General features: G+C 46.7%; 1 protein-coding gene across 1 annotated transcript; it reads right to left on the reverse strand.

The window, feature by feature from the left end:
- Positions 1–8,698: 8,698 nt before the first annotated feature.
- On the reverse strand, positions 8,699–22,522 carry LOC146009598 (uncharacterized). Its single transcript, XM_083150047.1, has 12 exons — positions 22,288–22,522; positions 19,295–19,366; positions 18,872–18,934; positions 18,303–18,383; positions 17,850–17,909; positions 17,570–17,650; positions 15,675–15,752; positions 14,931–14,999; positions 13,364–13,540; positions 12,459–12,509; positions 10,591–10,626; positions 8,699–9,030 (listed from the first exon to the last, which is right to left on the reverse strand). The coding sequence occupies exons 1-12, from the start codon at positions 22,520–22,522 to the stop codon at positions 8,954–8,956; spliced, it is 1,080 nt and encodes a 359-aa protein (XP_083006173.1). The 3' UTR covers positions 8,699–8,953.
- Positions 22,523–23,938: the final 1,416 nt, after the last annotated feature.

Genomic DNA, 23,938 nt, shown 5'->3' on the forward strand with positions numbered 1-23,938 from the left:
AACCACTGGGTGACTAATGCTCCACGTTAAGACTTTACGCTACGGATTTTTGCTAACCACTTTTCACTACGGATTTTGTCCTTACTTTACGGACAGATTGTTTTGTATTTATTCGCAGAAGCAGCTACGTACGGTCATTTATGTAATTGGTACAGAAGCCATACTAACCTTTGCTATTGCTGGATGACTACTTACTTAAAACTTTATTTGAGGGCCTACAGTATCATACTTTACACTACGGATTTTGTCCTTACTTTACGGACAGATTGTTAGTACAGTATTTATTCGCAGAAGCAGCTACGTACGGTCATTTATGTAATTGGTACAGAAGCCATGCTAACCTTTGCTATTGCTGGATGACTACTTAAAACATTATTTGAGGACCTACAGTATCATACTTTACACTACGGATTTTGTCCTTACTTTACGGACAGAGTTCTTTTCTTTTATTCGCAGCCGCAGTGACGTACTGGATGGTCATGAACTGTATTTGATTGGTGCAGAAGCCATGCTAACCATCTGCCAGGAATGAAGTCACAGGCAATAGTGGCCTAGCGGGTAGAGGCACGGCTTCACTATCTCAGTATCAGTAGTTCGATCCTCAGTTGATTACATTATATTTTTATTTTTTAAACGTTTTTTTTCGCAAAATAGATTTAGCTTTTCAGGTAAAACTCCTTGCCTTGAGGACCGTGTTTCGGGATTAAATTCGCTAACCATTGCTAACCAGCCACTTTTCACTACGGATTTTGTCCTTACTTTACGGACAGATTGTTTTGTATTTATTCGCAGAAGCAGCTACGTACGGTCAGTTACAGTATGTAATTGGTACAGAAGACATGCTAACCTTTGCTATTGCTGGATGACTACTTAAAACTTTATTTGAGGACCTACAGTATCATACTTTACACTACGGATTTTGTCCTTACTTTACGGACAGAGTTATTTTCTTTTATTCGCAGCCGCAGTGACGTACTGGATGGTCATGAACTGTATTTGATTGGTGCAGAAGCCATGCTAACCATCTGCCAGCAGTAAAATCACAGGCAATAGTGGCCTAGCGGGTAGAGGCACGGCTTCACTATCTCAGTATCAGTAGTTCGATCCTCAGTTGGTTACATTATATTTTTATTTTTTAAACGTTCTTTTTTTTTTTTTAAACTAATACAGTTACAGTAGTTGGTGCTTATCAAAATCTTTCGGACTTTTCCACAAACAAAAACGATAGTTAATACCCATACTGTACATACTGTACTGCGCTACAGAGAACGTTTTTTTTCAGCAACAATAGATTTCTCCAAACTCAGACACAGACCGACACCTCAGACAATAAGATGTTGATTGCAGTCATACAGTATGTTAATTTCAGTCTGCCTTTTTGTTTCGCTGGTAATTGTACATAATTCAAATGCACCTATCAGCTTCATGAAGGATTTCCTTTGTCTCTGCCAGCATAAATTCAGCTACATTAAAATTGTCAAACAATCCAGTTTTTTTTTCTGCATCTAAACCGTGTAGAATTGCTACGGATCGTCTCTTCATCTCTTGCCTGTATACAAGCACGAGATTCTACCTGTACACCTGGACTATTCATTCTGCTGAATCCAAAGTCAAGTTGTTGCTGCGTTCGTGTTTCTACCGTTTTACCATCATACTGCCTTCCTTCCGCAAGAACACTACTGTATCTTCTCGCTGGAGCAGTAAGTACACTATACAGTAGTACAGTCATTTGTACATTTCACTGATTGCTGCATTACAGTATACAGTAAGCAGCACTACAAAACGGTCCCTGCGCGGAAGCGCTCGGTTCCCACCCTTCCCTGAATGAAGCTGTTTCCCTTCTTTTCCTACTGTTCAAATGCACCCGGTGCAGAATACTGTATACCATCGCTTGCTGTGTATACTGTATTCAGATACTGTACTGCAGGCTGCCGCTATGAGTATTGGGGCAGATGTACAGTATTAAGCGTTAACAAGAGATTCAATCCAAGGGTGATAAGGAGAGATAAACGTCCAGCCAATCATCTCCTTTCTGACTTTTTTCAAACACAGCCTGTAACATGGCAGTTAGGAGGTGATTGGCTGGATGTTTATCTCTCCTTATCACCCTTGGATTTACAGTACCTCTTGTTAAAGCTTAATACAGTACACCTGCCCCACTGTCCATAAATACTAGAGTCTGTTTCGCAGACTTACTGTATACAGTACTGTATCTACAGTGGTAGTGATATCGTGATTTTTGATGCCTTACACGTTCAGTGCAGTGCAGTAGAGATAGCGCCATTGAGAATATTGTACAATGTGTTAAAATTGCCTGGTGTGTATGGGCCGCAGATCCCCGACTAGCGATGACAGTACTCTATTAGGGTGGGCTACTTTAGGCTGCTAAATACTAGTTCTCTCCGTAATACAATTGGTGTAATACTGTAAATAACGTATTTTTTCGCTATTTTGCACTCATACTGTACTGTATTTGTGTAAAAAAATACCCTAGCTGTGTACAAAATCCCCTAGCTGTGGGTGTTCGTATTGTAAGTACGAGGGGCGGCAGTACGCATCCTCTGACCTTTTCATACCCACACTATCCACGTTGGCGTGAAGTTGATCTTACTGTACAGTACAGTATACACTGTAGCGTGGCGCGCGCAGCGAGCCCCGCGAGGGCACGCGCATTACTTCACAAGTATTACGCGTCCCCTCACGGGTCTTGCTGCGCTCATCACGCTTCAGGTTCAGTGGCTCGCTGCGCTCTATATACTGTACTGTAAAATCAACTCCAAACTCCACGCCGACGTGTGTAGTGGGGGTATAAAAAGGTCAGAGGACGCGTACCGCCGCCCCTCGCGGGCTGGCTGCGCTCGCCACGCTTCGGGTTGGTGTTGATAATGGGGTCTCGTTACCAATGGTGGTGCATTTAAAATAGTCATTACCCATCAGGGTACTCATCTGGTTGCCTGTACAATTAAAAATCGGTCCTATCGCTTCATATCACATGCGATGCGATTTTTGGTTGTACAATGCCCTGCGATGGAAATGGTGGGCGCCTTGATAATACACAAGTACCCCATTTTTTTTTAATCATGCTACTTTTTGCCAATTTTCAGATCTACAGTAAATCTCCAAGTGTGTATAGTGTAGGCCACCAATGGGAGACACAACACTAGCAAAGTCTCCCGTCTGCTGATTTGACCAGCATGCCAGCGATGATGGATAATTTTTCATCCATCATCGCTGTGTGTGTGTGTACACCGCGCGTGCTTTCAACTTGCGGACCGCCTCTGCGCCTCCCCTTCTCCTGTCCCTGCTCCTTCCCCCTGCTCTGTGTTGTTATGAGCCACACATTACCGGCCGCTAGGGTTGCCACCTCATCCCTTTAATCCTGGAGACTGTACTGTATTTGGTACTTGTCTATTATCATCGCATCGCATACCACTAATTAAGGGAAGGCAACCCTACTGGCAGCACGTCCGGCCCCAACTTCACTCCTGCCTGCCCGGCTGACAGCCAGTCGACTTGTTGCCGAAGTACCAAAATTTCCATTACTGGTCAGTACTGTATTTACGGTACATTACTGTACAGTATCTTGTCTCCACAGTTCCTGAGATTAAACATGCCGCCAAAAATCACCAAAGAAATGAGCCAGATCATCGTCAAGATGAAGCAAGATAACAAGACAACACGAGAGATCCAGGCTTGGCTGAAAGAAAGTGGTACTGAAGTTCATTTACAGACTGTGCGCAATCATGCTTCTATGAGGATGCGCCCCAGATACAGAACTTCTTCTCACTGCACATTGTAAGTACAGTACTCTATACAGTATTAGCAGATTCTATAATTACTGTACTGTATATTACTACTGTATACTGTACTGTACCAGGCGGCTTCAAGCTGTGGCCCTCCAGCCGTTGTGAAACTACTGTACAATTGCCATCATGCTGTGCCATCGATTTGCTATTAGAGAAAGATACAGATGTGTAGTTTCACAACAGCTGGAGGTCCACAGTTTGGGCATGCCTGCTGTACTGTACAGTATGCTGTACAATCATTTTTGTCTGTGTTATACTATAGGAAAGTCCAAAAGATTGTAGAAGAATTAACTTGTGGTGATGATGAGCGTACTGCTGGAAAAATAAAAAACATTCTTCATTCGGACTATGATATGGACGTTTCAGTTTCCAGTGTGAAACGGATGCGAAGAACAATGGGATGGAGATATTGTCGCACAAGGTAATGTAAAATACTGTACTGTACAGTACATCAACCTTAATTTTACAATACTGTATACTGCAAGTCATAAGCATTTAATGCCTCAATGGTCCTAATTTTTCTTTACTTACTGTACCTCTAGGCTGCATCCCATGATAAGAGATGTCAATAAAGAAAAGAGAGTGATACAAGCTCAACAGTGGATTGACAGTGCCGAAAAATTTAATGATGTACTTTTCACAGATGAAACTTCTGTTTCTATGGAGAGGTTCTCAAGAATGTCCTTCTGCAAACCTACCTTTATCTCATTGAAACCACGAGCAAAGTTTCCATTAAAAGTCCACGTATGGGGAGGTATATCTCGCAGGGGTGCTGGACCTATGTTAGTTTTTGAAGGTACTGTACTGTACATTTCTACTGTATTGTAGTTTTAAACAACTCAGAACCCTGAAATGTGTACATGTTAATGGCATCTTACTGTACTGTATCTCTGTAGGGATTATGGATAAGATCTTCTTCCAAGAACAAATAGTCGATCGTGTTTTGGTGCCATTTATCAGAAAATACTATCCATCTGGACACAGAGTATTCCAAGATAATGACCCAAAACATTCTGCTTCTGCAAAATACATGGAAGAGAGAGGAATAATTTGGCAACGCACACCACCAGAGTGAGTATTATTCGAACAGCATTTACTGAACTACAGTACACTACTTATTGTACAGTCGTGATTTTATTACTACTGTACTGTACAGTATGTTAATACAGTAGTACTTAACTTTTGTATGTACTGTACTACGTATACTTTAGGTCACCGGACATGAACCCAATTGAAATGGTCTGGGCACAAATGAAGAAGTTCATCAGGAATGAAGTGAAACCGAAAAATAAACAAGAACTTTTGGATGGGATCAGGACTTTTTGGGAAAAAAAACTGACACGTGTCCAGTGTATTAAGTACATAAACCATCTGGACACCGTCTTGCCTGTCGTCATTGAGCGAAATGGGCATGCAACTGCTAAGTAGATTCTCCAGTACTGTATAATACAGTATAAAGTACTGTACCTGTAAAAATGAACCCCTCGCAGCAGTCTCTTACAGTACAGTATACTGTACTGTACAGTACAGTACCTCTCCTTTTACTCGCTGTCCACCTCACAACTTACTGTATTTCCCTCCCTTCAATGTTTACTTGACATGTACTACACATTGCAGTTTGCTTGGGTCAGAGAACAAGGAAGAACCACTGGCCTGAAAAAAGTACAGTAAGTTTATGATCTTACTGTACAACACTCTTACAGATTGTCATGTGTACTGTACTGTACAGTATCTCTCCCTCGCTATTATTTTTTCTACTCTACCATGAGCAAAATCAAGCGTGTTTGGGCCAGAGAACAAAGGACTGGCAATGAAATGGAAAAAAAGTAAGTTTATGATCTTACTGTACATTATCTCTCTCCCTCTCTCCCATCCCCTTCCCCTGCCAACATGTCCCCCCCCCCCCCGAAACCCTTGTGACCATTCAGTACTAACGCTATTCTTTTTTCTTCTCCCCTTACTGTATCCACCACATGCCACTCTACCATGAGCAAAATCAAGCGAGTTTGGGACAGTGAACAAAGGACTGGCAATGAAATGGAAAAAAGTACGTTTATGATCTTACTGTACATTACTGTATCTCTCTCCCTCTCTCCCATCCCCTTCCCCTGCCAACATGTGTCTCCCCCCCCCCCCCCGAAACCCTTGTGACCATTCAGTACTAACGCTATTCTTTTTTCTTCTCCCCTTACTGTATCCACCACATGCCACTCTACCATGAGCAAAATCAAGCGAGTTTGGGACAGTGAACAAAGGACTGGCAATGAAATGGAAAAAAAGTACGTTTATGATCTTACTGTACAGTACATTACTGTATCTCTCTCCCTCTCTCCCATCCCCTTCCCCTGCCAACATGTGTCTCCCCCCCCCCCCCCCCCGAAACCCTTGTGACCATTCAGTACTAACGCTATTCTTTTTTCTTCTCCCCTTATCCACCACATGCCACTATACTACAGTATGAGCAAAATCAAGCGTGTTTGGGACAGAGAGCAAAGGACAGGCAATGAAATGGAAAAAAGTAAGTTTATGGGGCGAGATTTATTGTGTTTACCGTTTTTCCGAAAATGCGATTTTTGCTCAAATCGCCCTTTATCGCCGTTTTTTTAAATCGCTTTTTTTTCCAGAACTAGAATATTTAATGAGGTGTGTATTCCGGCATGAAAAGTGGTACCTGGAGGAGTGGGGACCCCCCCAATAAAGGGGTCCCCCCCCCAGCCTTCACCCGTCCAGGGCTGAAGCCTGGGGCTGTCACCGGCGTCCCTGGCCATTGGACGCCGGCCTGATAGGGTTAAATTGTCATTCCTAGCATTGCTTAATACAGGAGAACTGCAAGTGCCAGCAGACCTCCCCAGCAGGCTGGGACTTGGGGAACCACAAGTCCCAGCATGCGTGGCATTAATGGGCCCGCTGGGACTAGTAGCCCACCTGTAAAAAGAATGTTAAAATAAAGCACACGAATGCGAATTCCGGAGTTAAAAATAATCGCACTTTTAGAAAAGTGCGATTTACAGTATGCCGCAAATCGCCACCCATTACAAAAATGGATTTGGGAAAACAATGAAAAAACGGCCGTTTTGGCGATAAAAATCGCCAAAAACCCACCATCGATCTCTAATACTGTAAATGTCACCAATGATCTTACTGTACATTACTGTATCTCTCTCCCTCTATCCCCTCCTCTTCCCCTGCCAACATGTGTCTACCCTCCCCCCCCCCCCCCTGAAATCCTTGTGACCATTCAGTACTAACGCTATTCTTTTTTTCTTCTCTCCCCATACCACTCTACCATGAGCAAAATCAAGCGTGTTTGGGACAAAAGAGAGACCCACTGCCTTGGAAAAAGCTTTCTTGTCACCTACTGTAAAATACTGTACTGTACTTTACTTAAAATACTGTGTTAGGACTGATTGAATTACTGTACTTTTTTATTATTATACTGTATTCTACGTTAAGTCCCCAGACAAACTGCAAACCATCTGTACAGGGTCTTGCCTGACGTCATTGAATGTAATGTAATGTACAGTACATGCATACTGTAAATACTGTAACACTTCTCCTGCACTGTATTGTACTGTACTGTATGTTTTAAGAAAAATGAAGTGCTGTAATGTACTGTACAATATTTTTGGTCAATGCTGTGTTTTGTCAATAAAGTACCGGTAGTCCTTGCAGGTGCTGAAGTACTGTAGCAGGCAGCGGCGGAGAGTTGAGTGCAGTGGTGGGTGTCAGGGTAGCGGCACTGCGGAGGTAGTAGGCGGCTTTGCGGCTGTGAGGGGAGTTGTAGCTTGGAGGTCGCGGCTGGAGAGGGTAGCAGGCATTGTGCGCACTCTGCAGAAGTGTGTCAGTGAGTAATGAGTACACCTGTGTGTCTGTGCTGTGACCTGGGAAGTGTGTCAGGGGGTGCGGGTGCATATACTGTACTACAGTATTTGGCTTTTGTGTGTGTGTGTGTGTAATGCTGGGGGGGGCGGGGTTCATTGGGGAGAGAGTGTGAGAGAGAGAGCAGGGGATATAGAGAGACAGTGGGAGAGAGAGCAGGGGATAGATGCACAAATATTAAGTACTGTAGCACTGAAATGTACAGTACAGTATTAAGGTGGACCGCAGCAGGAATCTCCGATCCCTGCTGCGATCTCCCCCTGCAGCACCGCCGGCCGCATCCCCCATAGGTTTCTATGGGGGATGCGAAGCTGCCCGATGTATCAGCCCCCCTTTCGGAGCCCTGTCCCTGCGCACAGCAGGTGATACAGTACATCCCGGTGATACTGTATGATCGCATTTTACAATGCGATCCTGGAGGTACTGTAATATTCCGCCCAGATCGCATTGTAAATGCGATCAATGATAAATGGGGGCCATAGAGAGACAGTGGGAGAGAGAGCAGGGGATAGGGAGACAGTGGGAGAGAGAACAGGGGATACTGTAGGTGTACAGTGTGAGAGAGAGCAGGGGATAGATGCACAGTGTGAGAGAGAGCATGGTATACTGTAGATGCACAGTGTGAGAGAGAGCAGGCGAGTGGGAGTACCTGTGTCTGTTGTGGTCCGCAGTTACTGTAGCTGCTAGGTATAGAGCCAGCCTTCTTCTTTGTGCTGCCAATGGAACCCGGGAGGAAGAAGATGACCACGGGAGAGGTGAAGGGGGAGGGTGCTTCCAGTGGAGCGTGAGCTTCAGCAGCCGGGGGGAGAGAGCAGCGTTGCCGCTGCTGCAGGTCGGCAGAGCCCATGCTCTGGGATGTGTGGCTGCGTGGAAGACCAGCGTGGATTAGTGCAGAGGCTGTCCGGCAGTGTGAAGGAGACCAGGGGAGATTATTGTGTTGGCTGTCCGGCTCCTGCTCACCTTGTAATTCACCGCAGTACTGTAATTCCATTAAGGGGGGGTGGGGGGGTGGGTAGAATGGGACTTGTTTTATAACTTCCCTGTCTCCAAATCTCTGCTGCTTTGCATGACCCCCACTGTGCCAGTGCCGGGGAGATGGCAAGTGACATGCTGCGCGCTGTGGTCGGCCTTCTGGCGGGCCAGGGATTGCCCTGGTGGCTCCGTTTCCATGGGCGGGGTGATCAACCCCCCCAAAAAAAGTAGTCTACTACTAAGATGGATAGTAACACAAATAAATAGCACTGCACATTTAAAACAAAATTCATTATTTATATATTTTTTACAATATAATCAAAGAGTTGATTTTCTGCCCCAATGAGTCTCCCGATTTCACTTCGTATGGCATCTGTGAAAATAAAAAAAAATGAACAGTTTTAGAACAATAATACAAGTTGAGTACTTTACAGTAAACATTATTACAGTGTTTATAAGCTCCTGCATTCAGCAAGGCACAAAAAGGCCAAGAGGAATCATGACTGGCAGATGGCCTGACGCCATGATGTTGCCAAGCAGAGGCTAAAGGCCCCCATGCACTATGAGATTTACTGTATCTTACTGTACCTGTAAAATTGCATCTGATTTCCCTTGAATTTCCCCGGCTGCTTCCCAGGAGGCCTACATACTGTACAGTACTGTACAATTTGACACTAGATGTGCCATTCTTTACATCCAATTTGCGTCAGATAAATCACATGTGATTTATCTGATGTAAATTTGGATGTGCCACTGAGACAATGCAGGTTAGCACCTAGCACACTGGCTAAAGCGTCTATGGGACATTGCAGGCTGGCACCAAGCACACTGGCTAAAGGCCCCCATACTGTACATTAGACCGACTTGTCCTAAGGACAATTCGGACCCAATTCTCCTGCGAGCTTCCCGGCAGCTCCCCGGGAGGCTCACAAACAATTTGGCCCTTGATGTGCAATTACAAAACCGGGGAGCTGCAGGGCGGTGAGGAGCAGTGGGGCGGGCAGCAGCGGTGCCGGTGAGGAGCAGGCATGGGGCAGCAGCGGTTCCTGTGAGGAGCAGTGGGGGCGGGCTGCGGCGGATCTCAAATGATCATCAGTGTGCACCGCCGCAGCGGCGGCTATTACAACTTTAAAATAATGTGTCGAATGACTGTCCAGCTTTTGATTGGCTGAGATAGAGCACTCTTAGCCAATCAGCGGCCTCCCTCTGGCGGCAGCTTATTGGCTGAGAGTGCTCTACTGTATCTCAGCCAATCAGAAGACGGACAGTCAATGGACACATTATTTTAAAGTTGTAATTGCCGCTGCTGCCTGCCCCCTGCACACAGCACACGTATCTCAGCCAATCAGAAGACGGACAGTCAATGGACACATTATTTTAAAGTTGTAATTGCCGCTGCTGCCTGCCCCCTGCACACAGCACACTGATGATCACCGCCGTGGCCGCACTGCTTCCCCACCGGCACACACACCCCCCCCCGCCCCTTAAAGCGTCCCTGGGACAATGCAGACTGGCACCTAGCACACTGGGTACAGAGGGGCAGATGTACAGTATTAAAGATCGATATGAGGGAGAAGGGGTATCAGCGCACGTTATGTGCACTGATACCACATCTCCCCAATGTATTAAGGAGCCAGCATGCAGTAAATGACAGGGGCACTATGCGCCTCTGTCATATCGGCGCTGCTATCTAAATGATAGCAGGCCAAATGTATGAACGGTCAGCACTGCTGACCATTCAGCCCGCTGCTGGTTTTGCGCCAGCAGCAGGCTGGCGTAGCCCTATCTCAACAGCAGGGACAGCGCTGTCCCTACTGTTGGCTCTGTGCTACAGTACTGTATGCTGGGGATCTTGCAATTAAAAAAAAAGGTTTAAAAATACCTGTACTGTACTGTAAGTTACAGTATTAAGAAGTATAAAACTGTACTGTACCTTGTTGGTCTTCATCCTCAGATGGTGCAGGAGTTGCTGTAAAAAAAAAAAAAGCACTGTCAGTTTACTACTAGTTTAAAACTAAACTTCTAATCTTCCATCCCCCAAACATACTACAGTACCCTTTTTCCCACTATCTCCATCAGCATTGGTGAAACCGAGATCACCTCCACCGACCAAACGCGCGGCCTTGGTGTCATCATTGACTCTTCCCTCTCTTTCACCCCCCACATTCGTGCTCTCTCCAAGTCTTGCCGTTTTAACCTACGCAACATCTCACGCATCAGACCATTCCTCTCCACTGACACGACCAAAATTCTCATTCACTCTCTTGTCATCTCCCGCCTTGACTACTGCAACATCCTTCTCTCTGGGTTACCTCGAACACGCCTTGCACCACTCCAATCCATTATTAACGCTGCTGCTAGGCTCATCTTCCTCTCCCGCCACTCTACAGTACCTCTGCCTCCTGGAACAACCTCCCGCCACCTACTGTATCAGGCTTTCTGATTCCCTTACCTCCTTCAAGCGCTCCCTCAAAACCCACTTTTTTCGACTAGCCTATCCCTCCTCCTAACCTCTTTTGATCCTCCTATCATGCCTCCGTTCCCATCTGTTCCTACAGTACTTACAGTACAGTATCCTATTGTTTTTCGTTCGTCCTCCTTTTACTGTAGTCTGTTAACTCTTATGAGTAGGGCCCTCCTTCCTCACGTACTCACCCTACCTCTTTACCTCACCTGTGCTCCTCTCCTGTTGTTCCCTTCATCTACTGTACTGTACTGTACTTCATTTCAACACCTACAGTACTTCTGAACTGATGCTGATTTTAGTTCTACCAGCTACAGTATACTGTACCCCTATTTACAGTATGCTGTAATTTTCAACACACCCTGTACAGTACGTTACCTTGTAATTTGTTTTTTTGTTTGCTACAGTACTGTATGTACGGCGCTGTGGACACTTTGTGGCGCCCAGGGGCGCTGGAACGTTTTTAGGTTGGGGGGGGGGCAAGATATAATCTCATTTTGGCGCACCCTAAATTGCTATATGTTACCCCCGGGCACTATACACACTGGCAGCGGCATATACACGTGGGCATTATACACCGGGCAGCGGCATATACAGTACATGTGGCCAGAGACACCAGGACTGACATTAATCCAGGGGTTGTCATTTACTGTACTCGTAAAAAGTGGAAAAAGTGGCACTGTCACCTCCAAACAGATTTATGTGATTATGTCTGATTATGATAATCAGACATAATTACATAAACCTGTTTGGTTGTGAATCCAGGGGTAAATGACAACCCCTGGATCCAGGAGTCACTGGGGAAGGGAGGGTGAGAGGAGCAGCATTTACCTTTAAGTTTTAGTTGTGGCAGCACAGCGTGATGGCTGCTGCTGCGGCTGTTGTAGGATGCTCCCGCGGCTCCCGCCCATGCACTGATCCACGCGCCCAGTCTCCCTCCCTACGGCCCGCATCACGCCCGCCAATCACTGTGGACGCATCACATCCACAGCCACTGTGATTGGCGGGCGCTGGTTCTCAACATCTCCCCGCAGAAGTCATCCATGTGGGCGGACGGCTGCGAATAGGAATCGGATTCTTGCTGAGGCGCTAAAGCAGCTGTGCGGGCGGGCGGCTGCGATTAACCAGTAATATAGGCGGACGGGCGGGAGGCTGGATCAAGCTTAATCAGCCCACCGCCCGCCCGCCTACTGTATATTACTGATTAATCAGCCGCCCGCACAGCTGCTTTAGCGCCTCAGTAATTTTGGGGGGGGCAAGCTGCCCCCTCGCCCCCCCCCTTCCGGCGCCACTGGTGGCGCCTAATAAATAAACGTACTGCTACTATTACTACTTACATGGTTGGGGAGGAGTTTGTTCATACTGCCAAGGTAGCCAAGGGGAATGCACTGTGGAAAAAGAAATGTTTGATCATTTTCTGTAACAATAGTAATACAGTACAGCATATTGTACAGTACATACGGTACATTACTGTACAGTACAGTACAAATACTTTACTGTACAGTACTGAACAATAGTGTCTCATACTGCAGCACATACAGTACTGTACACTAGTGTACTGTACAGTACTGTATGAACACCAATAAAGTCATAAGAATTGTCATAGTGGAGCACAACTTTCTGTGTACAGTAATGTACAGGTGGAGCAGCTCCCATTTCAGCTGCTCCTGGAGACAGAATCTCAGGACAGCTATCCATACTGTAGGCCAGTATTCAATGCAGCAGAAGCAGTTGCAGCAGTGAGTGTTGATGAATGAAGGCATTACACAAGTCAGGGGGCATTGTGCATTAGGTGATGGGGGGGGGGGGGGGGTTGAATGCATACTGTAATTACTGTAGGCACTAAAGGGGGGCATTCTTCATACAGTATGGGTCATTCTGTACAGTATACAGAATGGCAATATTGAGGGAATTTTGTAGTGCACAGGTACAGTACAGTACTGTACAGTATACAGTATGGCTTTACAGGTGGACTCCACAACTCCCTCAATGCTCCACACCATTACTCCCACCTTCCCTCCCTGCTCCACACTACTACTCCTACCCTCCCTCCCTGCTCCGCACTATTACTCCCACCCTCCCTCCTGCTCTGCATTATTACTCCCTCCCTCCCTCCCTTCTCCACACTATTACTCCCCCCCCTGCTCCACACCACTACTATGCTTGATGGGGAAGGGGCCCCAGAGAGATCAATTTATGGGGCCCCAGGATTGCTGTTGCTGGCCATGAGTACAGTACTTACACCCTGGGGGAGTTCTGCTGGATGCAGGAGGAAGCGCTGCTGCCACCTCGCTTTCTTCCTCCGAGCGGCAGGAACAGTAGCTCCAATTTTCCTGGGGCTCCGGGGATGAACAGCTCCAGGTGTCCATACTGCAGGTGTCCATACTGTCCTCCTTTGGCACCTCTGGGTATTGCAGGTCTGTAAAAAAAATTGCACCAAAATTTGAGCTTGCTGATACAGTACAGTATACTAGGTAACAATAAATACAATAGGTAACAATAAAGTCTTGAGCGTAGAGGATACTGTATGCTGTACAGTAGAGAGGGGTGAAGAGAGACAGAGTGCCTAATTCAGAGGTGAGCACAAGCAGACACACTTGTACAGTATTTCTGCGCATGTGTAAGAGGGCATGGAAGGGAGGTGGGGTATATTAGCAGCACTTGCCTCCATAATACAGTATACTGTACTGTACTGTACTGGTAGAGATACAGTACCAGTGTTGCAAGTAAGGGGGTACGGCGTGGTACGGAGAAATATGTTGCAGGTACGCAGTACCACTTATTCCCTGACCCACTGTCAATTCTATTTTTATTGTACTGTAAGTCTAAATATACTGTAATGCATCCGCAGCCCGCCCACCCAGTGTTATGATTGGTGCTGTATGCAGCTACTGGCTACTGCTGATTTAGCCTGTCACACGGTGCCGACAGCATGAAGAGCAGGCTCCACAATTGTAAGTACAGTACAAGCTGCCCGGCTCTCCCCAAGCAAGAGCCAACCCACCCCCAGTCATTCCCTGTTTCTCATTCCCTGTCTCCCAATGCCATGCTACTATTGTCATTAATACCCCTTTTACACCAAGTGAGAAACCCAGGTTGGACACAGGTCAGTGTTGGTGTAAAAGGGGCCACCCTGGTCCAGTAACACTGGTTTCCTACCCAGGCCCTGACCGAAGTTAAACACTGGTTGGACCTGGGTCGTGGGTGGTGTAAATGGTCCCACCCCAGGTTCCACAGGGGAGCTCACATGGTTGATGCTGTACTTTTATACCGCTATGTGTCCTTGAGCACTGAATAAAACTTTTTGAACAAATATTTAACAAAATAAACAAACCGACATTTTTCAATGCTAACTTTTCATGTCTTTTTTATTTTATTTTTTTAATCAATGACGGAAGGTTGACTGGAAGTTTATCAGTCCTAAAATGGACAATTTTTTAATGTCATCCAAAGGGAAAAGCAGGGCTGACCCGGGTTCAGTATAAATGGCGCAGACCTGGGTCCGACCTGGGACATAGTGCTGTGTAAATGGGGTATAAAGCTGGGTTCAACCCTGGAAACTCCTGTGTACAAAGATCAGGTCTAACCAAGGATTTTGGTTTAAAGTGGGTATAAGTCACTCCCCTAGCTTTGTGTGACCATGCCCCCTCATGACACATGGCCACGCCCATTTTTGGTGGAAGCTATCAGTACCACCAAGAAAAAAATTCTACTTGCACCACTGTACAATACTGTAACATCTGATGCAGCCCCATAGAGAGAAAAACTAACAAATATGTACTGTAAACAAAAACATGTACTGTACTTACTAGGTGGAGGGCTGATACGGCCTCTCCAGAGCTGTCTGGGAGCTCCCACTTGTTGAGGGGGTTGCTGGGCTGTTGGAAGACATGTCACCGCAATTAGCAAACGGCCAACGGCACGCCAGACACAAGCATTAGGTCGACATGGTCTAGGTCGACAGTCAAAAGGTCAACATGGGGTTTTTCACTGTTTTTTTTTATCCGAATGTCGACATACTGTACTGTAGTTTTAAGTGTCCATGCACTCGGCACACTATTTTATTCTCACACAATGCCCCAGTGCAGTGATGGCTAACCTTAACACTCCAGCTGTTGTTGAACTACAGTACACATCCCAGCATGCCCTGCATCAGTTTTAGCATGGCCAAATAGTAAAACTGTAGCAGGGCATGCTGGGATGTGTAGTTCATTAACAGCTGGAGTGTCAAGGTTAGCCATCATCTACAAGCATTAGGTCGACCACTGAAGGTTGACATGCATGAAGGTCGACATGACTGAAGGTCAACATGGGTTAGGGAGACATGGTCATTAGGAAAACTAAATTATTAGGTCGACATGGGTATGGTCAACATTCAAAAAGTTCACCATCGAGTTTTTCATTATTGTTGACTGAATGTCGACACAGTCAACATGGACACTAGAAAAGTGCATTGCGTCCCCTCAGCCTCGGCCAACGGCACGCCAACAAAAGACACAAGTTGGAAAGGAAGAAAAAATACACAAACTCAATAAACAAATGACAGGACTTACTGTCAGACGGAGCGGCTGAGGCGCTGGGGGCTGTAACGGCCCGCAAGGGCAGGGTGCCCTGGTCTTCAAGCGGAGGCACTATGTGAAGATGAGAAAAATGAGAAAGTGTGCTGTTTAAATAAAGTTACTGTACTCATTACTGGGTTTACAAAAATCAGTTTTAGCATGGCCAAATAGTAAAACTGTAGCAGGGCATGCTGGGATGTGTAGTTCATTAACAGCTGGAGTGTCAAGGTTAGCCATCACTGCCCTAGTGGATATTAGGGCATGAAATACCGCCTGTCGGCTCTTTAAACAGTGAAAAATCCTATGCCGACCTAATGACTTGTTGACCTTGCAGTATGTCGACCTAGTGGTGAGGCCCTAATGACTGTCGACCATCTTTAGGTCGACCAACTGAATGCTGCTGCAGGGGCAGAGGACTGGGGGGAGCACATGGGTGATGCTGCACTTTTATACCGCTACAGTATGTGCGCTTCATCACTGAATACTGTATAACTTTTTGACAAAATATTTTGCTAAATAAACCAACCAACATTTTTCAATGCTAACATTTCATGTCTTTTAATTTTTATTTAAATCATCGAGGGAAGGTTGGCTTCAGTTTCTCACAAATACAGTATCCTATAAACGACAATACATTAGTGGGGGTTGGTGGTGGAGAGCTTTAACACATAGAAATGCTAATGAGTTAGTGTACTTGGAGTGGGGAGGCTAATAGTGTGATTTTTCCTTTCACAGATACAAGATTCAAATGTAAATGTCCTTTTTAGACAATGCAGTCCAGGTTTATAGTGACCCTTAATCAAATTATCGGTCTGCACTTAACACTACAGAAAGGAGGGTGAACTGTCATCTCTAGTACAGTATGCAGCTTTGAAAAGGGGAATCCAGTCATCACATTTGAAGAAAACTTTCAGATTTTCACAAATACAGTATACAGGCCCTTAATCTGATCTAAGCGGTAACGGCCGCATGCGGCCGTTCCGCCGATGTTTTCGATCTGCGCATGTGCAGAGGGCACTCTGCGCATGTGCAGGCGAAATCGCCGCACAATTTTTTTTAACGCCGCAAAGGGGGTGGATAGGGGCGTGAGGGACTACTTAGCCTCATTTCCCTATGCATACGCCCCGCGTTTCATGGGCGTTCCCATGCAAATGCGGGGCGTACGCATGGTAATGAGGCTGTGACGCATGTGTTGGGGGCGGGCATCTGACATCGCCGGATGTCAGCTGCCCGGCCCCATACATGCTTTTACACGGACAAGTGTCCGTGAGGTCTATGGGTGCGGGAGCTGGTGACGTCACCGGCGCGCGCACACACTCGCGCAATGCATTCCTGGGACCGCTGGAGACCCTGGAGAAGATGCCGGAGGCCTGCTGTGGACGCCCGGGGACTTGGTAAGTATGAAAAGAGGGTTAGGGGTTGAAAAATAAAAAATAAAAAAAAATTCGAATGATTCCAAAAACCACGGTTTTTGGAATCATTCGGATAAGGGATGTCCGGATACCGGATACTCAACCTGTATACTGTACTGTAGTAGCAAACAAAGATGGGTCATAGGAAAGACAGACATTACTGTAGGTCTACAAGCATTAGGTCGACCACTGAAGGTTGACATGCATGAAGGTCGACATGACTGAAGGTCAACATGGGTTAGGGAGACATGGTCATTAGGAAAACTAAATTATTAGGTCGACATGGGTATGGTCAACATTCAAAAAGTTCACCATCGAGTTTTTCATTATTGTTGACTGAATGTCGACACAGTCAACATGGACACTAGAAAAGTGCATTGCGTCCCCTCAGCCTCGGCCAACGGCACGCCAACAAAAGACACAAGTTGGAAAGGAAGAAAAAATACACAAACTCAATAAACAAATGACAGGACTTACTGTCAGACGGAGCGGCTGAGGCGCTGGGGGCTGTAACGGCCCGCAAGGGCAGGGTGCCCTGGTCTTCCTCTAGGCTTGGCACTGTGGGGAAATGATAAAATGTGCTGTTAAAATACTGTAAAGTTATTATTCTTACTCTAAATGGGGAGGAGGGGGTGTTAAAAAAAAAAGCCGTGGACTGTTTTCAATAAAGTGCTGTGCCCACCACACTTGATAAAATAGACTCCACGTCAACGTGGATACTGGGGGTACTGTATGAACAGGTCGGGAGGACACTTACTGGCTGCCAAAGTTTGAGGGGACCTTCTTGGGGGTACCCTTTCCATCCTCCTCTGAAGTCCTGTGTAAAAATAATTACAGTACATTACAGTATACTGTACTGTAGTGTCCTTTGAAACATTAGTTCACACACACTACTGTGATCACTGAGGTTATGGTAGAGTATACAGTATTGCAGTACTGTATACTGTAGATAAATAATGTCTAGGTCAAAACGTCGTGCATCAGACGTACCGCACGCCTCCACTCCCACCCCCTTTGTGCACGAGACGCAGAGCTACAGTACCTGACGGGGACATTACGGTAATTGTGCAGGGCTCCCGTGGGGACACTACGCTGACTGTGCTAGGCTGCCGTTGGCCGATGCTGACAGCGTCGCCCAACGGCACGGCAAAAAACTACACAAGTTCAAACACACAAACACAAAACACAATAAAGAAATGACAGGACTTACTGCTTAGCATCGTGGCGATGCTTGAGGGGGGGCCTGTAGCATGCCCGCAGGGCAGGGTGCCCTGGTCTTCAATCGGAGTCACTGTGGGAAAATGTCAAAAATGAGAACAAGTAACTTACCGTACTCTTATTACTGTAAATGGGGCTGGGGTGGCTTTACAAAAAGGCGTGGACTGGATTTTATAAAGTGCTGCGCCCGCCATACTGTACTTTAGAAAATCCACTCTGCTCCACAGTGGATAGGACACATACCGCTGCGCATTCCCTGCTTACGGCTGCCCTGGATAGTGGTTGTTTCAAAAGGAGGCATTTGCCAGTGCAGTACCGGATGTAAACTAGTACTGCCAGTGGCAATTGCCTCCTTTTGTGCATCAGAGGCATTGGCGCAACGCTCCACCCCCACCCCCCTGACATGGACACAACGCTGACTACGCAGGGCTGCGCTAGGCTGCCATTGGCCCACGCTACCAGCGTGGGCCAATGGCACGCCAAGAGAAGACACAATTACTGTACAGTAGGAGAGAAAGAAAAAAAAAAACACAAACTCAATAAAGAAATGACAGGACTTACTCTCAGATGGAGCGGCTGAGGCGGTGGGGGCTGGAAGGGTGCCCTGGTCTGCAATCGGAGTCACTGTGGGAAAATGTCAAAAATGAGAACAAGGATGGATTGTACAGTATGGTCGACCGAAAGATTGTCGACAGTCATAAGGTCGACATACTGCAAGGTCGACAGGTGTCTAGGTCGACATGGGATAAGATCGACAGGTCATCAGGTCGACACAAGCATTAGGTCGACATGGTCTAGGTCGACAGTCAAAAAGTTCACCATTGAGTTTTTCATTATTGTTGACTGAATGTCGACACAGTCAACATGGACAATAGAAAAGTGCATTGCGTCCCCTCAGCCTCGGCCAAAGGCACGCCAAGAAAATACACAAGTTGGAAAGGAAGAAAAAATACACAAACTCAATAAAGAAATGACAGGACTTACTTTCAGACGGAGCGGCTGAGGCTGTAACGGCCCGCAAGGGCAGGGTGTCCTCCTCGCCTTCAAGCGGAGGCACTGTGTGAAGATGAGAAAAATGAGAAAGTGTGCTGTTTAAATAAAGTTACTGTACTCATTACTGGGTTTACAAAAAGGCGTGGACTGGATTTTATAAAGTGCTGCGGCCGCTATACAGTAGTGTACTTTATAAAATCAACTCCGCTCCAAAGTGGATAGGACCGCTGCGCTTGGTATGGTCGACCGAAAGATTGTCGACAGTCATAAGGTCGACATACTGCAAGGTCGACAGGTGTCTAGGTCGACATGGGATAAGATCGACAGGTCATCAGGTCGACATGGTCTAGGTCGACAGTCAAAAAGTTCACCATTGAGTTTTTCATTATTGTTGACTGAATGTCGACACAGTCAACATGGACAATAGAAAAGTGCATTGCGTCCCCTCAGCCTCGGCCAAAGGCACGCCAAGAAAATACACAAGTTGGAAAGGAAGAAAAAATACACAAACTCAATAAAGAAATGACAGGACTTACTTTCAGACGGAGCGGCTGAGGCTGTAACGGCCCGCAAGGGCAGGGTGTCCTCCTCGCCTTCAAGCGGAGGCACTGTGTGAAGATGAGAAAAATGAGAAAGTGTGCTGTTTAAATAAAGTTACTGTACTCATTACTGGGTTTACAAAAAGGCGTGGACTGGATTTTATAAAGTGCTGCGGCCGCTATACAGTAGTGTACTGTACTTTATAAAATCAACTCCGCTCCAAAGTGGATAGGACCGCTGCGCTTGGTATGGTCGACCGAAAGATTGTCGACAGTCATAAGGTCGACATACTGCAAGGTCGACAGGTGTCTAGGTCGACATGGGATAAGATCGACAGGTCATCAGGTCGACACAAGCATTAGGTCGACATGGTCTAGGTGCAGTACCGGATGTACACTAGTACTGCCAGTGGCAATTGCCTCCTTTTGTGCATCAGAGGCCTTGGCGCAACGCTCCACCCCCACCCCCCTGAAGAAAAAATACACAAACTCAATAAAGAAATGACAGGACTTACTCTCAGATGGAGCGGCGCCGCTTGTTGAGGCGGTGGGGGCTGTATCGGCCTGCATTTCCCTCCTCCTCCTCCCATGAAGTCCTGTGTAAAAATAACATTTACAGTATACTGTAGTGTCCTTTCAAACATTAGTGCATTGGGTCAACACCACTAGGTCGACAGAAAGCAAGGTCGACATGGGTTTAGGTCGACTTTGGTCAAGGTCGACATTTCATTTGGTCAACACACCTACTATTACAGCATTCCCGCCAGACAATGGGCCTTATTCTGATCGGTGCAGATTTCTCCGCATGCGGTCATCCCGCCGATGGTCACTCTGCGCATGTGCAGGCGATTTCGCCGCACGTATTCTTTACACGCCGCACAGGGGGCGTAGAGGGGCGTGAGGTGCTACTTAGCCTCATTACCCTATGCATACGCCCCGCGTTTCATGGGCGTTCCCATGCAAATGCGGGGCGTATGCATGGTAATGAAGCCGTGACGCGTGGGTACGGGGCGGGCATCTGACATCGCCGGATGTCAGCTGCCCGCCCCCATACATGATTTCACACGGACAAGTGTCCGTGTGGTCTTGGGTGGCGGGACCTAGTGGAGCGTGCGGCCCTGCATTCGATGTTCGGCGACCATCGAATGCAGGGGCTGCTCCCAAGACGGAGGAGGCGTATCCCCGTCCACTTTCATGCGGATCGCCACATATCCGCGTACGGACGGAGGTGGCGATCCGTATGGAAGGCGGGGATTCGCCTGCACGGTCGTGGCCGCATATTCTCATCGGGCCGCACCGATCAGAATAAGGCCCAATGTTTGTACCGTCATGTGATCAGGGACGTCATCACAGCTACTGTACATACTGTACTGTACTGTATACAGTAAGTCTGGCCACGCGTGAGAGCGCTACGCCGCTACGACGGTGGCACGGGGAGCTGGAGGGCTTGCACCAATACTAACCCTAATACAATGAGCCATGGGACGTGCAATCGCAGCTTGGCTCCGACATCTCCGCATCGCCATCTCCTGACGCTGCGACATACTGTACTGTACAGTACTTGCGACAGTGTCCTACATGCGCCAAATACTGTATACTGTACAGCCAAATACAGTATACTGTACTGTACAGTACCTGTATACTGTAGTATTTTTTTAAAAATACAGTATATACAGTACCTGTATATACTGTACTGTGTGCTGCATTACCTAATACAGTACATTATTTGCTGATACAGTATGTCCTTAAAAATTGTGTTTCGGGGTAATTATTATCTGCAAATATTGGGGAAGATGTAGAACCGGCCCTTTGAGGGTGACCAAACTGCTGATGCGGCCCCGGATTAATTTGAGTTTGACACCCCTGCCCTAGTGGATGATAGGGCATGAAATACAGTTTCGCCTGTCAGCACATGGCGGATTCCAAAAACACTGGAATATACCATGTCGACCTTTTGAATGTTGACATATTGTAATGCTTGTGTCAATCTAATCACATGTCCACCTTGGCCCATGTCGACCTTCCTGACAGTCGACCTAATGACTGTAGACCTAAGTTCATTCTGACCGATGTCCCGATTACCTTTTTTCATAGTAAACCACCCCCACTACCAACGCCGACCCGAAGCGTGGCGAGCGCAGCGAGCCCACGAGGGGCGGCGTTACGTGTCCAACGACCTTTTCATAACCCCACTATCCACGTCGCCGTGGAGTTTAGAACAGAAAGTGTGGCGAGCGCAGCGAGCCACCGAGCCCAGCAAGCACCGCGAGGGGACACGGATATGTACCTGTACAGATAAACGCTTACCCACGCGGGCTTCACAGGTGTCCGCGTCCCCTTGCGTTTGTGTCTATCCAATTATCCATACCCGCTATAATAACAGTAAATACTGTACTACAGTACTAATGTACTTTAATTTTGTTAATGTCATGTACTGTACAGTACCTCTGCTCAGCTTGGCCCTCAATTTGGCCAGTTTATCTGGCTGCCTCCGAAGCAGGTCACTCCACCTCTTCTGCAGCGAGAGGATACTCCTATCCCTGTGCAGGACTTCCAAAATCTCCTCCTTTGCGCTCCTGTATGCGCTGTTCTTCTCTGCATTACTGGCCAAGGATTTGTCCACATGCCGCAGCAAAATCAGGAGCTCCGCATCACAGAAGTTTCTGTTTCTGTGCGCCATGTTGTCTACAGTATACTGTAATGGTGGCCGCCTTCCACGCATGTCACATGTCGACACAGGTCACATGTCAAACAAAAAACGGAAGCCCTCCACTAAAAACGGAAAAATTCGCAGTACAAATTCCACTTAACACGGAAAAATTCGCATAACAAACTTGCGCCGCATAAACCTAAACGCCTTACAGCCATCACAGATTACGGAAACCCTCCACTTAATATGGAAAAATTCGCAGAAGAAACTTGCGCCGCATAAACTGTACATACTGTACAGTATTAATCGCAGGAATAATACTGTAGCAGCTGCAACGCACAATTTATTAAATTAAATTAATACAGTATGAGGCCTCCCATATACTGTACTGTACGGTATGAAGACACAATTTTATTAAAGTTAAGAAACTCATTCACTGTATAGTACTGTACAGTACTGGATTGATTACTTTAGCCTACTGACTACCATGTGTCCTGCGTTTTGTGTCATGCGCTGGGGAGTGTTCACTTCCAAAATGGATTCTGCTCAGAGACAGAGACAGCGTTACAGCTACGCAGAGCTGATCATTTTGGTTAGCTGCCGGGACAAGCCTCTGAGCAGTAACCGGGAGAAGCGCAATGCTTATAAGGATGCGCGCAGGATAATAATGCGCAAGTACTGCCGGCTGCGCAGGATTAGGTCACTCCAAAGAAAATGGAGTGACCTAGTCACAAGGCAGCCTGCGAAGCTGGAGGCCCTGCGCCGTTCCGTCGCCAGTAAGTACTGTACACTACTCCTGTTAAGGCCCATACACACTTGAAGATTTTCATTTCAAAAGACTTTGCCAAAATCTTTGATAGATATATCTGTCACCAAAGTAGTGCGTACACACTGATCTATTTTCCCAAAAGAGCAAGAGATGTTCAGGAGGTGAAAGACTTTGCTGAAAATCTTTCATGTAAAAGGCTATTTACTGTACATAATGGGCTGGGTTTGATTTCCAAGGGTGGGAGAAGGGGCCATATTATTCTGTGCATTTCAGTTTTTGGGTCCTGATTCAGAATTGATCGCTGGGCGGAGTATATTCGGAGAAATGCGATTTTGCATGCGATATCAAACGCAATTTAATACCTCTTTATTTCCCGACTATCCACTACGGCGTGGAGTCGAAATTATACAGTGTGGCGAGCGCAGCGAGCCACTGAACCCGAAGCGTGGCGAGCGGACACGGATTATGGTACATTACTGATATCGCATTCCGTGTCCCCTTGCGGCGCTCGCCAAGTTTCGGGCTCGGTGTCTCGCTGCGCTCGCCACACTATATAAAATCAACTCCACGCCACAGCGGATAGTGGGGATATGAACAGGTATTAAATCGCATGTGATATCGCATGCGATTTAGTGGCGCCGTGAAACTACACAAGTACCCGCCGGTCTATCGGATTA

This window comes from Crinia signifera, chromosome 6 (genome assembly GCF_055691185.1).
Source record: "Crinia signifera chromosome 6, ASM5569118v1, whole genome shotgun sequence".
Lineage (NCBI taxonomy): Eukaryota > Metazoa > Chordata > Amphibia > Anura > Myobatrachidae > Crinia > Crinia signifera.